We start from the raw sequence: 16,679 nt of genomic DNA on the forward strand, positions 1-16,679 counted from the left end.
TCGGTATTTTAATTATTACCGGGATTATTTCCATTATTATTACTAGTTCTCGGAGGCTCCTAAGGGGCCCTATTAAAAGTATTAGACGAGCCTTTACTATTATTCGTATTAGGGTTAATCTAATTAACTTCCTCTATAGGAATAGCTTTAGCGAGAGGTTATATATTTCGCAGATTTTGAAATATAATTACTTATTAAATTATCTTTTTTAAAAGTAGAAACATTAGCTTATAAGATATTTATTAGTAGGTAATAAGATAATAGAATAAATTAGTGAGTTATAAAACTATAGTATTAAATTTAGTATAGAACTAATCTCTATTTCTCCTATAAGATCTAGGGAAGCCCTCTCTAAATAGGAGGCCCTAATAATATATATATAATTAGTAATTTATAAGCCTAATACTTATAATATAAATAATAGTTAGTTATAAAGTCAAAGGGCCTCCGATTTCCCTAATTAATACCTGTAATATCCGAGGTTTATTATATGCCTTTAAGTTACATATAACCCTATATATATTATAAAATACTTATTAGTACTTTAAAAATACTAGATCTAATTATTATATTTTAAAACTAATAAATTAAGAATAATACTTTTTATTTTATTATCTTATAAATAGGAAATACTATTATATTTAGTATAATTAAATATATTAGAAAATCTATAAAGCTAGTAATTATAGCTTATATAATAAATAGAATATTTAAGAAATTAGAAATATTAGCTTAAATATCTAATATTAATAGAATTATTTAATTTAAAGATAATAGTATTAATATTCGAATATTACTAGCTTATAAATATATTATATAATTTTTATATTTCTAATTTATATTTTAAGAACCTTAAGGAAATATTAAATATAAAGAAATAATTAATATTAGAGCTAAAATTAATATTTTTTCTAAAAAGATCTCTAAAATAATATTAATAAAATAATATATAATACTATAAATTATTAAAGATCTATTATTACTAGAATTAAATTAGAATTTATAGAAATAGTAAAACTTAAAGTTAAAGTTATAAATAAAGCAAAATATAAAAATATTTTTTTTCTAATTAAAAAAGCTTTAAAGATCTTATTTAATTAATTATTTTTAATAAAAATAAAAATAAATATTATATATAAAAGTAATAGTTTATAGAATAAAAGATTTACTAATTCTAAAAATAACTAGAATACTTATATTATTATAATTATTTTATTTTTAAAAAATATTAGAAAATAGAAAAAAAGATAATTTAAGAATATTAAGTTTCTAGAATTAAATAATTAAATAATACAAAATAAGAAACTAAAAAGAAAAAGAAAAAATAAAGCCTAGTATTATAATAAGTAATAATATTAAAGAAAATAGAAAAATTCCGGGATTTCTTATAAATTCTTTTAATTTAGATTTAGGAATTTAGAAAAATTAATAATATTTTTAGAGAAACTAAAATAAAAAAAGATTTTAATTAAAGTATTATTAAAAATAGTTCCGGATTTAATAGAAAAGAAAATAAAAAGAATATTAAATAAAGATATTTCTAAAAGAGAAATAAAGTAATATTTTCTAATAATAAAGAAATATATTTCCGAAGCTATAAAATCTGGAATTTAAAACTAGAAAGAATTCTGGAATATATAAAAGCTTAAAAAAGATATTTTAGAATATTAAATAAAAAGAAGCTAAATAAAAAGATTATAAATTCTAGAAATTAGATAAAAATAGTATTAGAAAAAATAATTATAGCTTTTAAAGAAAAGAATAATAATTATAATTTATTTCTAGTTATAAAATTATATAAAATAAAAAATAAGAAATTTTAACTAATAAATACTAATAATAAAACTAGAAAAGATTCTAATAAATATTCGAACTAATTTAAGAAATTCAAAACTAGAGAATATTTATAGAAATATACTAGAAAATATAAGAATTATTTTTTATTAAAAATATTGGCTATTTTAAGAAGTTTATAACTTATTTTAAAATGTTTTAAATAATTAGATATTAGAAGCTAGTTCTAGAAGAAAAAAAGCTAATTATATTCTAAAAATTAATAATTAATTAAAAAGATATAATTATATTTAATTAGAAAAAAATAAGAAAAGTTTATAAAAATATTAGTTTATTTATTTTAATTAAGATTATTAAATATAAAGCCTAATAAAAGAAGAATTTCCTATATTTTAAAGCTTTAATACTAATAATAGTAAAAATATTATTAGAATATTTAGATTATAGAGTTTTTAAGAAATATAATAAATCTTATTAGAATTTATAGTTCTTAATTATAAAAAAGATTACTAGAACTTATAAACTAATTAATATTATTATAAAAATAAATTTAGTAATTTTATAAGATATTAATTAATTTTTATTTACTAATAAAATCTCGGAAGAATTTACTAAATATATTTATATTTCTTTAATTAATTTCTTTTTCGAATATAATTAATTTATACTAGATACTTATAATAGAGATTTAATTATATTTATAATATTTCTGGAATTATTAAGAATAACTATATTATTTTAGGAAGTTATTAATTCTATTATATAATTTATATAAGTTATTATAATTATTCTAGAAAATCTATTTTCTAAAATTATTATATTATTTATTAATAATATTAGAATAAAGAAACCTTATATAAATTATAATAAATAGCTAATTTTATTTAGTATTTAGTATTTTATATTCAAATATCTTTAAAACCTAAATATAATCTTAGATAAAATTAAATAGGCTAAAGCTAATATTAGAAAAAATTATAGTTTTATTATAATAATATAATTATTATTAGCTTTATTTATAAAGTATTTAGAAAAAGCCTTTTAAATTCAGGAATTACTAAAATCTTAAAATAAGAATATTATAATAATATAACTAAAAATAAGGCATTTATTAGAATTATTATTTATTATTATATTTAAATTAAAGATTTTATAATTATTACTTAATAAGGAAAGATATAATATAGAAATAAAGTAATAAATAAATATTAATTATATAAATTCTTTAAAAAAAGCTTATTATTATTCTAATATTTTACAAGTTATATTATAATTTATTAATAAATTAGAATATTATTATATTAATAATAAATACTAGCCTAAATAAATAGAGCGGAATTTTTAGTTAATATAATAATAAAGAAAAAAAAAGAATTATCTAGTATAAGTCTAGAATCTAAAATAATATTAAATAAAAATATAATATTATTAAAAGAAAATACTAAGAACTAGTAAAGTATTTATAGAAAATATAATTTTAGCTATATAAAATTTATTTTATTCTAAAGCTAGATACTAATATACTTATTATATAGCTAAATAAAGCAGCTATAAATCTTTCTAAAATTCTAATTATTTACTAATTAATATAATTTTAATTATTTAATTTTAAAATTAAATATATTAAAAAAATCAAATAAATTATTAAAATACCTATAATAAGAAAATAATATCGAAAATAATAAAAATATTAATAAATAATTAGTAATAAAACCTAATTTTATTAAAATAATATTTATTAAATAAAAAGTTTAATTAAAGAAAATAGTTCTGGTTTAATTATATAATATTATTTTTAAGAAATTAAACTTCTAAAACCTTTATTAAATATTTGAATAATAATATCTAATTACTAGAAATTAATAATTAAAGCCTTATTATATCTAGAAACAAATTAATAATATTAAAAAATAATAATATTCGAAAGTTATATAATAAAAGCTATAGTTTTTTATATATAATTCCCGGTAAAATAATAAATAATAATATTAATTTTTATACTTTATTTAATAACCTAACTATTTTATTAGATTTCTTAAATAATAGCTATTTCGAATAATACTAGAATATTATATAATATCTTATAATATTCTTTAGACTAATAGAAATATCTAAAGCCAAGTTTCGAAAATTATACCTAAAATATATTTATTTTAGTTTATTATAAATAATTAAGAATAAAAAAAGATATTTATTAAAGAGCTATATAATAAGATTAAATATATTAGAAAAGAAAGTATTTTTTTATTTAGTAATTAGCTATTATTACTAGGAAAATTATTATAATTATATATAAAAATATATTAGTATTTATAAAATTTATTAGTATAAGAATAAAGGAAAATAAAAAAAAGCCTTATATTTAATAAAAGCTATATTTCTTTTTTATTATCTCAAAATTAATATAATTAAATTATTAGATTATAAGAAATATAATTTATTAGTTATTACTAGAAATAACTTTTTAAAATAAGTTAAAATCAAACTTTTAAAGAATCTAATTAGTAAGAAAATTATTAAGTTTATTTAGAAAGAAATTATTTATAAATATAATTTAGGAACTTAATAAACTAGAGATTAATAGAATTATTATTTTAGCTTATAATTTCAAAAGAAATAATATAATAAAAAGAAAATATTAACTAATTATTTAAGTATTTATTATATTTATAATAAATAAATAAAAGCCTTAGATAAATTTATTATTATATATTTTATTTATTAATTAAATTATTATATATAAACTAACTAGATTTATTCTCTTTTATATAGTTTATAATAGAAAAGCTATAATATTTATAGAAATATATTTTTTAATCTAGAAAATACTTAAATAAAATAAAGTTTATAATAGAGAAATATTTCTAGAAATATATATAAACCAAATATAAATAAAATATAAAGATATTAAAGAAACTAGAATAAAGAAAAATAAAAGATATTAAAAGAAAAAGAAATAATTTAATATTGTTTACTAGATTTATTTAAAGTCTATTTCCGAAAAGAATCTTATTCTTATATATAATATTAAATTAATAAATTAAAACAAGTTAAGAAATATAAAGCTATTATATTATTAGTTTAGTTCGTATAAAATAAGATATACAAATTAATTAAAAGAATATTATATATTAGAAAAGCTTAATAGTAATATATTTTAAAGAATATATACTAGAAATTAACTTAAATAATTTATTAAAAGAAATAAATTCTAGTATTTCTCTAAAAATAAAGTTAATAATAAATATATATTTATAAATAAATACTTTAGAATAGATATAGAATTAGAAAAGATATAGAATTAGAAAAGATATAGAATTAGAAAAGATATAGAATTAGAAAAGATATAGAATTAGAAAAGAAAATAGTAATAAAATATTATAAGTAAAATAATACTTAGGAAATTAAGAAAGCTTTTAATATTATTATATATATTCTAGAATTACTAGAATTAGAAAAAGTAAAATCTATTTCTTTTATAAAGAACTAGAAAAAAGTATTTAATAATAGAAACTTTTTTTAACCTAAAATAAAGCTTATTATTTTTAATTCTTTATATATCTTTTATTTTCTTTCTTCTAATTATTATTATTAGATTACTATTCTAGAAATTAGATAAGTTTTATTATTATTTATTTCTTATTATTATCTAGTTATTACTATTATTATATATTTTACTAAATAGTATTTTTAATATAAGATTCTATTATTAGATTTCAGGAATTAAATATAAAGTATTTATTTTTAATATAAAAATAAATAGGGAATTAAAAGATTATTTTATAAACTCTTAATTTCGAATTATTATATTTTCTAGAAAGTTCTTATAATATAAATAATTATTATATTATAAAAGAAAAAAAAGAGCCTTTTATATATTTCTGACAAAAAGAAAATACTAAACTAAAAGTTTTTTAGAAGCTTTATTTGCTTTTCTACTAGTTATTCTCGCGGCTTATACTAGTTTAAAATTTAATTATAATACTTATAAATCTCGACTTTAACTTAAATTACTATTATAAGTTTATTTATAATATCTAAATAAATTTCTTAATTAGAAGTTATATATAAACGAAATAACTAACTAGAAGTTCTATAAAAGAAAAGAAAAGTATTATTAAATCTAATAGTTATTTCCGGAAATATTTAATAATATATAATTTTAGAAATCTCTTAAATATTAAATAAACTAAATTTATTTATTTAAAGCCTATCTCGTATCGAGAAATTTATTTTCTTTTTAATATAATTATAGCTATTTTAAAAGCATATATTAAGGCTTAATTAATATATTAGGTATTTTTACTTTTATATAAAACCTATTTCCTAATTATAAAATTACCTCTTTATTAGAAATCTATTACTTCTTTAAAAATCTAATATAATTTATTTCTTATTATTAAATATTATTTAAATAATTAAAAAGAATATCTTTAATTCCTATATTTTTAATACTAATTTATAATACTTAATTTTCCTATATTTTATATTAATTTTAATATTAATATTAATTATTTTAAACTTAATAATAATATTATAAATTCTATTTATATTATTTTATAATTCTTTTTTTTATAATCTCCGAATTCTTTAATATTACTTTCTTAAATATAGGTATTATTTTAAAGTTCTAATTAACTAAATAGCTTTCTATTATATAAAATCGACTTTAATAAATATTAAATAATTATAATTAGCTTTTAGAAAAAACGCGAATTAGTTTCGGAAAAAGTAATATCTTATTCTAAATTATTTCTTAATTCTATTATTCTAATTTCTTTTCTATTAATATTTATTTTATACTTTTCTAATATTTTTAATATATTTATATGTTTTACTTTTTATATATTTCCTATATTATTTTTCTTATTTTATATTATTTTTTAAATTAATAGAAACGTTTTTAAATAAATAGAAAATTGAAATATATTTATATTATAAATTTATTATTATTTTCTTTTATATTCTAATACTTTAAATATTACTATAATATTTATATTTCTATTATATTATCTTTTTATTTTCCTATTATTATTATTTAATTTAACTTGCTTTAATTATTTTCTAAATTATATTTTCTTAAATATATATATTAGTATTCTTTTTTATAATTATTTCTAATTTATAATTATATTACCTTAAATATATTTAATTATTATATCTATTTTTTCTATTATATATATTACTATTTTAGCTTTATTTCCTTATTAGGAAAAAAGAAAACTCGAATATATATAATACCTTTATATAATTCAAGTTTATTCTAATTTATTTTTTATTTTAGGAAGTATTTAAAAGAAGTTCTTATAATTTTAAAAACTTTTAACTTTATAACCTATAATTATTATACTAATAATATTTATATAATTTCTTTAAAAATAATAAAATAACTAAAGAATAGATTTCTTAAGCTAATAAAGTATAATAGCTAGTTTTTATAAGTTATAATATTACTAAAAGCCTATAAATTAATAATATTAAAGTTTAGAATATTAAAGAAGTTTAAATAGTTATAAAAGGCCTACTAATATAAGAAAAAATAGCTATAATTACCGAATTTGATATAAATATCCTAGATAAGCTAAATAGTATATATAATAAGCTCTTGAAATAAAAAGCTTTTATTAAAAACAAAACTAGACTAGAATTAATTAAAAAAAAAACTAAAGAATTATTAAGCTAATAATAAAGAATTTAAGAATATTATTAAAAGTATTATTAAAAGTAAATAAGAAAAGCTTAATAAAATTAAAACTATAATAAATGGCCTAGAAACTAAGAATTAGAATAGAATTATATTATATAATAAAGCCTTTAGCTAATATATTAATAATATCTATAATAATCTTAATAAAAATATTTATAAGAATTTATACTTTTTTTAAAAAAATAAAAGCTTTAATAAATAAGGCTATTTAGTTAATTAATAAAAATATTTTAAAATATATTGAAAATAAAAAGTATTAGAATATTAATATATTTACTAAATTAAATATTATTAAGGTATTTAAATATACTAAAGCTATTTTAGAATCTAAAGAATTGGTTTTTAAACTACTATTAGCTAATAATCTTAAAACTAAATAATATACTTTTAATATTTTCGGAATTCTTATTAAAAAATATTATAATAATAAATCTTTTCCTGGCTTTTATAATAAGCCTAGAAAATAGATTTCTATTATAATTTTAATAATAACTTAATTAGATCTAGCTAGTAAACTAGAACTAATCTAATAAAGTCTATTACTAGTATTACTAGTAAAGCTAATAAAGCTAATATAATTAATTAAGAATCTAGTAAAAAAGAAAAATAAGCTAAGGCTAAAACTTCTAATAAATAATATAAATTTAGATACTAGTCCAAATATAAGGCTAGTAATATACTAGAAAATAAAATAGAGAAAAGTAAAAAAGAAATATTAATTAGAAGGATTTCGAGAAATATATCTAGAATTAAGAAAAAGAAAATTAATAATATTAATAATATATCTAAATATTATATTTATAAAATACTTGCTAAATAGAAATTAATACTTAGTTATTAAAATAATTATATTTTTAAAAAGTTATATAATAGTATTCTAGAATCTATTTATAAATAAAAATATTATATAATTATAAATAGATTTCTTAAAGCTTTTTATAAAATATGTTTTTAATAATTTACTAATATTCTTTTTATTTATATAATTAATATTAAGCTTATAGATATTTTAAAAGTAATTATTAAGATTTATAAAATTACTAAAAATAAAAAATATATTTCTATTATTTAAATAAATAAAGAAATTATAAATTATAAATATAAGTATTAGGTTTCTAATTAATTTAATATTATAGTTTCTATTTCCGAGTTTAATATCTCTAATCTAAATATAAATAGCCATATTTATAAAAAGAATTACCTAAAATAAACTAAAAAGCTTAGAATTCGAAAGCCTTTAATAGAAAAAATAGAAATATTATAGTTTTATTTCTAAAAATAAAAATAAAGTATTAAAATATAGAAATCTAGATAATAGCTACTTTATCTTAGCCTCTTAATTCTTAATAGCAGACCCCTTAATATGGCTTGAATTTTATAAAGTATTAGCTAAATATCTTATTTATTTAGTTATTTATTCTTAGCTAGCCTAATATTATATTTCTAGAAATATTAATTATTATTAGTAAAAAAGTAATACTAATAATCTGGCTATTATTAAAGCTTTAAATAGCGAGTTCTTTCTTAATAAAGAAAATCGGAATATTAGTTATATTTTTCTTATAAATTATAAAAAAGTGGGTTTTTTTAATAAAAAAGTTCTTAAGAATATTAATTATTCTTTTATTTATAATAATTTTAACTTAGAAAATATAAAGAAATTAAATAAGTATTTAGTAAAGAAAATAGAAGAAAAGTATCTAAATATAAAATACTTAACTAGATAAATAAATATCTTTAATTAAATAATTTATAAGTCTGAAATTATAGTTAAATAATAATTCTCAAATAAAATAGTAATTAAAGAATAGTTTAATAATAATTTATTACTCAAAAAGCCTTTTATTATAATTCTAATAAGCCTAGTTACTATTTAAAACGAAATATATAAAAATAAAATCTCTTATAAAATTATTAAAACTTTTTATTAAAAGCTTTTCTTTTTTACTAAAGACTAATTTAAGAATATTAAAAGAAATACGAAATTTAAAAAAGCTATTTATTTAAAATATATTATTATAATTTATAATATAATTTACTATAATAAGCTATTTTAATATCTAGCTATAAAGGCTAAAATTAACTAATAGTTAAAGGCAAATATTAAATAATAATAAGAATTATATTATATTTAATATAAGAATATAATTAAATAAATTCGAATTATATTTAAATAAGTTTAAAAGTATAAAATAAAACTATTTAAAAGTAATAGATTATATTTTTAATATATTAAGAAGAAATTAGAAATATTAATAAAAGAAAATTCTAATTATTTTATTATTTTAAATTCTAAATAGAGATTTTCTATTAGTTTTTAGTATTTAAGAAATAAATATAAATAAATAAAAGATCGGATATAATATAGCAAGCTATAATTTATTAAAATTACTTTATTTTAATAGTTTTAAGGTTTTGGTTATATAATAAAAGCCATGGCCTTTTATATATAACTTATAGAAATTATATAAAAAAACTAGGTTTTTTATAATTCTAGATAATAATTTCTTTTTTATATATTATATACTATTTATATTTTACTATTTATACTTTTAATCTTATTATTAAATTATTAAATTATGTTTTATACTCTAATATATTTTATATGAGTTTTTATTTTATTATTTTATTTCTATTATTATAATTATAATATTATTTTATTATAATATATAATAATAATATAATATAAATTATTAGAATAATAAAGTAATATTTCTTTATTTTTATAAAAAAAACTTTTTTATTATATTTTATATTTCTATTAATAAAGTTATTTTTTATTTTTATTTTTTTAAGCTAGTATTTCTTTATATTAAAATATAAGATATATATAATAATTATAATATAAAAGATTATTAAATAAAATATAATATATTTAAATATAATAAAAAAAGAAATAATATATAAATAAGAAATAGACTTTAAAATATATATTATTATAGTTTTTTTTTATAAAGCTTTTAAAATAAAATATAATTTTTTAGAAATAGGAAAATATTTTATATTAGTAGATTTCTTATTAAAATAGCTTAGAATAATTATATTATAATAAAAATATTATTATTTAAAGTCTAAAAAAAAGCTATAGTATATAATACTAGTTATATAATACTATTATATATAATTTAATATATAGCTAATACTTTTAGCTTATTTTAAGCTCTTTATTATTATTATAATATTATTTTATTATTTTATTATAATATTACTTTATTATTTTATTATAATATTACTTTATTATAATAATAAAGTAATATTTCTTTTATATTTTTATTTTTCCTTAAACTAGTATTTCTTTATATTAAAATATAAGATATATATTATTATAACTTGCTTTTTATAAGGCTCTTAAAAGTAAGATATAATTTTTTAAAAGCAGGAAAAATACTTTATACTAGTAAATCTTTTATTTAAATAATCTAAAATAGCTATATTATAATAAGAATATTATTTTTTAAAGTCTAAAAAAGAAAACTTATTATATAATACTAGTTATATAATACTATTATATATAATTTAATATATAGCTAGTATTTTTAGCCTAAAAAATAGTTTTAAGTTCAATTCAAACTCTTTATTATTATAATATTATTTTATTATAATAATAATTCTTTAATAATAATAATTCTTTAATAATAATAATTCTTTAATATAATAATTCTTTAATAATAATAATTCTTTAATAATAACAATTCTTTAATAATAATAATTCTTTAATAATAATAATTCTTTAATAATAATAATTCTTTAATAATAATAATTCTTTAATAATAATCTTTTAAGTTTTTTTCGAATTATTTAAAAACTTTATAAATTTATAATTTATAAATATATATAAAGTTATAATTATATATTTTTTTAATTCTAGCTTTATAATTAATAAATTATATATTAGAACTCTTAAAAATGTTTTTAATTATATATTTTTATATTATTTATATATAAATAAAAATAAGATTATAAAAATAAAAATTATATATTTAAAATCAAGAAATTAAAAGGCTATATAAATTACTATTTTATAATAATTTTTCTAAAAGTAAAATATACTAATATTAAATAATTAAAAAATATATATTAAATAAAAAAGAAATTAAAAAAGCTTAATATTATATTTATTAAAAAAAAGTATTTTTAAAATATATTTAAATTAACTTTTAAATATTTAATTAAATAATTAAGGTATTTTATAACTATATTATTATTTATATATTTAATAAAAATATATTTAATATATTTTATAATAATTAGATTTTTTAATATTTAATTATTTATAATCTTTTTTCTAAAGTAATTATAAAGAAAGAAAGAGGTTTATATTTATTTATATTAATAGTTTTAATTATTATAACTAATTTATAATTTTTATAAATATAATTATATATTTATTAATAAGGTAATAAATATAGGCTTTTAATTTATTTATATTTAAGATATTTTTTTCTTTATAATATAAAACTTCTTTAAAGTATTTTAATATTTTCGAAATTATATTCTAATATTTTCTTTTATATAAAACTCGAATTATATATATATAATTAGTTTTATTTTAATTATATAAAGTATTTTATAATTCTCTATTTAAATATTAAACTAATTAATTAAATAGAATAGTTTTAAAAGAAATTTAATTTAATTATATTAGATATATTATTAGATTTAAAAAAAGTATCTATAGCTTTTAAATAAGTAATTACGGCTTGAATTATTTAATATATAATAATTATACTAGCTTTTTATTACTTATAATAATATTATTAAATTGCTTTATTTTATATTTTATTTAGAATTTTGTTATTATTATTATTATTATTATTATTATTATAAAGTTTTTAAAAGTTTCTCTTTTATTATATTTATAAAATACCGATTTTTATAAAGAAGATTTCTTAATATAATATATTCTCGCAATAATAATTACTAAATTATTATTATTTTTAAGGTATTATTTACGTGCTTATTAAAGATATAATAATAATTAACTTTTATAATATATAAATAATAGAAATATTTCTAGAATATCTTTTTAATTCTAGTAAAATTAAATAAAAGTATATTAATTTTCGGAATTTTTAAATGCGAATTAAATAATAAATTAGTTAATAAATTAGGTTAAATATATAATTATAAAACGCGTTTTTTAATAAAAATTATATATAACTTTTAGGGCTTATATTTTCTTAATAAAACACTTAATTAAATAAGATACTTGCTTTTCCCGATTATAAGTAAAGTATAATAAAAGAAAAACCGGCTATTAATATATAAAGAGCTCCTTAAGCTCTTTAGAAGCTAGCTTTATAAAGAGTAAATAGAAAGTAAGCTTTAATACTTGTGAATTACGAGAAAAGGAAGCCCTATATTTATAGGCTACTTAGTATTAAATTTTAGGGCCACGGTCGCTAAATTATAGGCTATAAGTACTAAAAATTTAGTGTTTGGTGCAAGGGAATAATCGTTTAGTAATCAATTACTAATCAATGCGATTTGATAGCATTCGATTATGGGCAGAATTGATTACTAATTGATTGCTTAGTAATCGTTGCCAAGCCTGATTTATTCCCGGTAAACGTATATATCGCTTTGCCATATTCACATTTAATAGTCTCTATATATTCCCAGTAGAATTTTCCTTTGCCAAAGTGAAGAACTATTCTCGAGAGAATTCTTTCCTGGTACTGTATACCCAGGCTCGAGACAATAAGGGATATTGCTATCTAAGATAACCGGTGAGCTCAACAAACTGCTCTTCTTTGAACTCGGTAACTCTGATGAAGTAGTTGCAGTCCTCCCGAGCAGGATTGACGAGGGTTTGCTAAACAGACTTCCTGGGCTATCTCTGCATTAGGTTATCGCAATATTAAAAAGAGCGTTTTAATAGACTGCGCACAATGCACATGCGAGCTGACTCATTTTTCCATTCTTCCGGATAGGCTTGGACAATACAAAGACTATCTATCCAGAGATATCTGAAGCCCAATCACCAGACAGAGGATACGACATCTCTGAACGTCCGGGGTAGCGCCTTCCAAGCTATGCCTTGCTTGTGTTCTCCGAGGGTGGCTCGAGTGGTTTTGAATTGCTTCGACGCATCACCTCAATAATGACTCGGACACACATACGGAGCTAAATCTGTCATTTCGCGGGTTTCAAGATGTTATACGTCGCGCTTTGGAACAGAGACATCCAGCAGGCGGGTTGGCAATTGGCATCTTCATTTCGTTTTCGTTGCCTTCGCGTCGACATGTTGCATGGCCGTCAAGGCAGCGGTGCAACCACGTTTTCGCTAGCTGGAAACATATTCTGAGGAAGTGTCTCCACTGACTTTGTTTAGCTAGTCAAAAACCCACTTTGGAGCTATAGTCTGCATCGATTTGAGTTTCACAGCGCACATTTCCTGTTTTCAGGGAAACTATTTACCACGCTCGAGGGTATTGACCGTTTTCCTTTAGGATAGTTGCCGAGTGGGACCGCGGGCTATAAAATTATGAATATTTCCAGGAATGTCGCCGGAGAGCATCAGGATCTTGAGTCTGACACAAATGACCGACAATCGGTAATAGGAATCGATCGAGTAAGCGGCCCCTAGCGAAATATTAGTATTTATCTCCGCAAGGCAACAGGAGGTAAGGAGAACTTTTAAGTCAACGTTGAAGGACAAATTGATGCCCGGCGGAAAGTTACAAGAACCATGTTTGAGCCTTGTAACAGCAAGGCTGAATGCATCGGATACTGAGCGTGGATAGACTGGCGACTACTGGTCATAGAGACTTCAATAGGGGGCCTTGCGCGGAATACTGTTCAGCTCCAGGTGGTGATGAACAAGGAAGTTGAATGAAGGTAGGACTCAAGTTGAACGTCTGTCATCTTCGTGCTGCCTGCTTGTCCCGTGGTGGTGGCTGAGCAAAGCATGTTGTTGAACTGAGGTCACGTGCGTAGCAATGTAAACCTGGTGAACGGTACTGAACTGACTGCTGTTCTATAGTAGTAAAGTGGTCTATATATATGGGGCTTGAGCGCTCTAAAACATATGCCATAATCCCCCTATCTAGCTGAGCTTTCAGCTACTATATTAGCAATGCCGATATTCAAGTCCAGAGAGGCCTTAGGCACCCAAATCCATCACACGTGACCAGCCGAAGCGCCGGAGACACTTCTCCAATGAGAAATCCCTATAGCCTGATCTGCCACTAACTTGAGGTAGAGCTTTACAAAGTCCTCAGAGCACAATATTTTTTGGGATTTTTATTTTCAAATTCTGGTACCAACGCCACCCTATCCCCGCATACTGTCCCTGGGTATCTCAACTTTTGACCCTAAAGTAGTACTTAATTGCATTGGGGTCGCGAATTTCCCCAATGTTCTGCGCCTAGTTGGTAAAATATAGCCCGCGCTTCTCTCGATAATATCTAACCAGAAAAATGGGGAGTGGCATCCAGACCAAAGGGGAAAGACAGCCTTCTAGCACGTGACCGCAATTCTGGTGCAGCAACTTTTCGTCCGAACCACATTTCAAAGCGCGTTCTAGTATATGTCCGAAAGCCGAATTCAAAGGGCTGAATGAATTTCTCGTTGCATTCGGTCTTCGGCTTCGTAACAAACTCAAGGTTCAGGTGGACTTCGCCTGATCTGTATCTTACTCGGATGCGAGATTCGGATCCGAGTCTCGGCCCTGCGCCTACTCGACCACATTCGACCTTCGAATCTTTGACGTGCCCTCAATATATATACCGCCTTGAATTGTCTTCGGCATTAACCAAAGTATTTCAGAACATTCATCTTTAATTTGACGTGCACCAAATCTTGAATCGGACTCCGAAAACCACTCCAGACCACCAAATCGACAACTAATCCGGCGGGAAATTCGACCACTCGAAAACCGTACAATCAAACAAGAGTCTTCTTATTCAAAATCTCAGCAACATGGCCTCTCCTCCACTCAATGTTGCCATTATCGGGGCCGGCCTCTCAGGCCTTTCCCTCGCTCTGGCTCTGCACCAACAAGGCATCTCCTGCGTACTCTACGAGCGCAACAGCGCCCCCTTAAACATCGGCGGAGCCGTCATGCTCTCCCCAAACGCACTCAAAGTTCTCGAAGCTCTCTTAGTCTACTCTCGGATCAAGACCAAAGGCTACAACTTCGAGACCCTCGAATACCGCGACGTTGATGGGAGATTGTTGGAAGTATATGAGTTCGGAGGCGAAGAGAAGTACGGGTATAAGGCGTTGAGAATCTATCGAACGGCATTGATTGAGGAGTTGATGGTAATGTTGAGAGAGAAAGGGGTGAATATTGTGTTTGGGAAGAAATTTGTCAAGGTCCTTGAGGAGACGGACGAGGGCGTGAGCTGGGAGTTTGCTGACGGGACGAGAGAGACTGCGGGTTTGCTGGTGGGTACGGATGGAATCCATTCGGCGGTGCGGAAGTATTTGTATCCGGACTTGAAGCCGACGTTTGCTGGAGGGATGGGCGTTACAGCTGCGGTTCCGACTGAGCAATTGAAATTGCCTCTAGGATATCACATTCCGGTCACGATCTCGACGCCACATGGTTCTTTTGTTATTGCTCCGCAGGAATTCAATGGCTTGGAGGTCTTGATTGGGAAGCAGAAGCGTGTTGCGAAGGGCCATGACAGGGCTGGGTGGGATGCTATCTCGGCGGACAAGGAAGCACTTGTGAAGTTCCTCCAGCAGGATACTGAACACTTCCCTGAGTTAGTTCAAAACGCGGTGTCGAGTATTCCGCACGGAAAGATAAACGTTTGGCCGTTCTACATTGTGCCAAAGCTTGAGAGGTGGACTTCAGAAAAGAGGCGGGTGATTATTCTTGGCGATGGAGCACATGCGATTCCACCGAGTGCTGGCCAAGGAATCAACCAAGCGTTCGAGGATATCTATATTTTTGCTTTACTGCTAGGCCAGGTGGGTAGAGTGGACATGCAAGATGCGTTGAAGTTCTGGCAGGAATATCGGCAGCAGAGGATTGAAAAGGTGATGGAATTGAACGCTCAGATTGAGTTCAGACGGATGACGGAAGAGGAGAAGGCAAAAATGCCAGCTGGCTCTATGAAAGAGATTGAGTTAAGTTGGTTGTACAAACCGAACCTCAAAGCGGAGGTGGATAGTTGGATTGCAGCGAGAACAAAACTTACTGCTTGAAGTTCTATGCCTTTGTTAC

At 20.8% G+C, this 16,679-nt stretch overlaps 1 protein-coding gene across 1 annotated transcript; it reads left to right on the forward strand.

Annotated features, from left to right (window-relative positions):
- Positions 1–15,218: 15,218 nt before the first annotated feature.
- On the forward strand, positions 15,219–16,660 carry K444DRAFT_583576 (putative salicylate hydroxylase; the record flags this gene model as incomplete). Its single annotated transcript, XM_024877832.1, has 1 exon — positions 15,219–16,660. The coding sequence occupies exon 1, from the start codon at positions 15,425–15,427 to the stop codon at positions 16,658–16,660; it is 1,236 nt and encodes a 411-aa protein (XP_024741033.1). The 5' UTR covers positions 15,219–15,424.
- Positions 16,661–16,679: the final 19 nt, after the last annotated feature.

This window comes from Hyaloscypha bicolor (genome assembly GCF_002865645.1).
Source record: "Hyaloscypha bicolor E unplaced genomic scaffold K444scaffold_42, whole genome shotgun sequence".
NCBI classification, from domain to species: domain Eukaryota; kingdom Fungi; phylum Ascomycota; class Leotiomycetes; order Helotiales; family Hyaloscyphaceae; genus Hyaloscypha; species Hyaloscypha bicolor.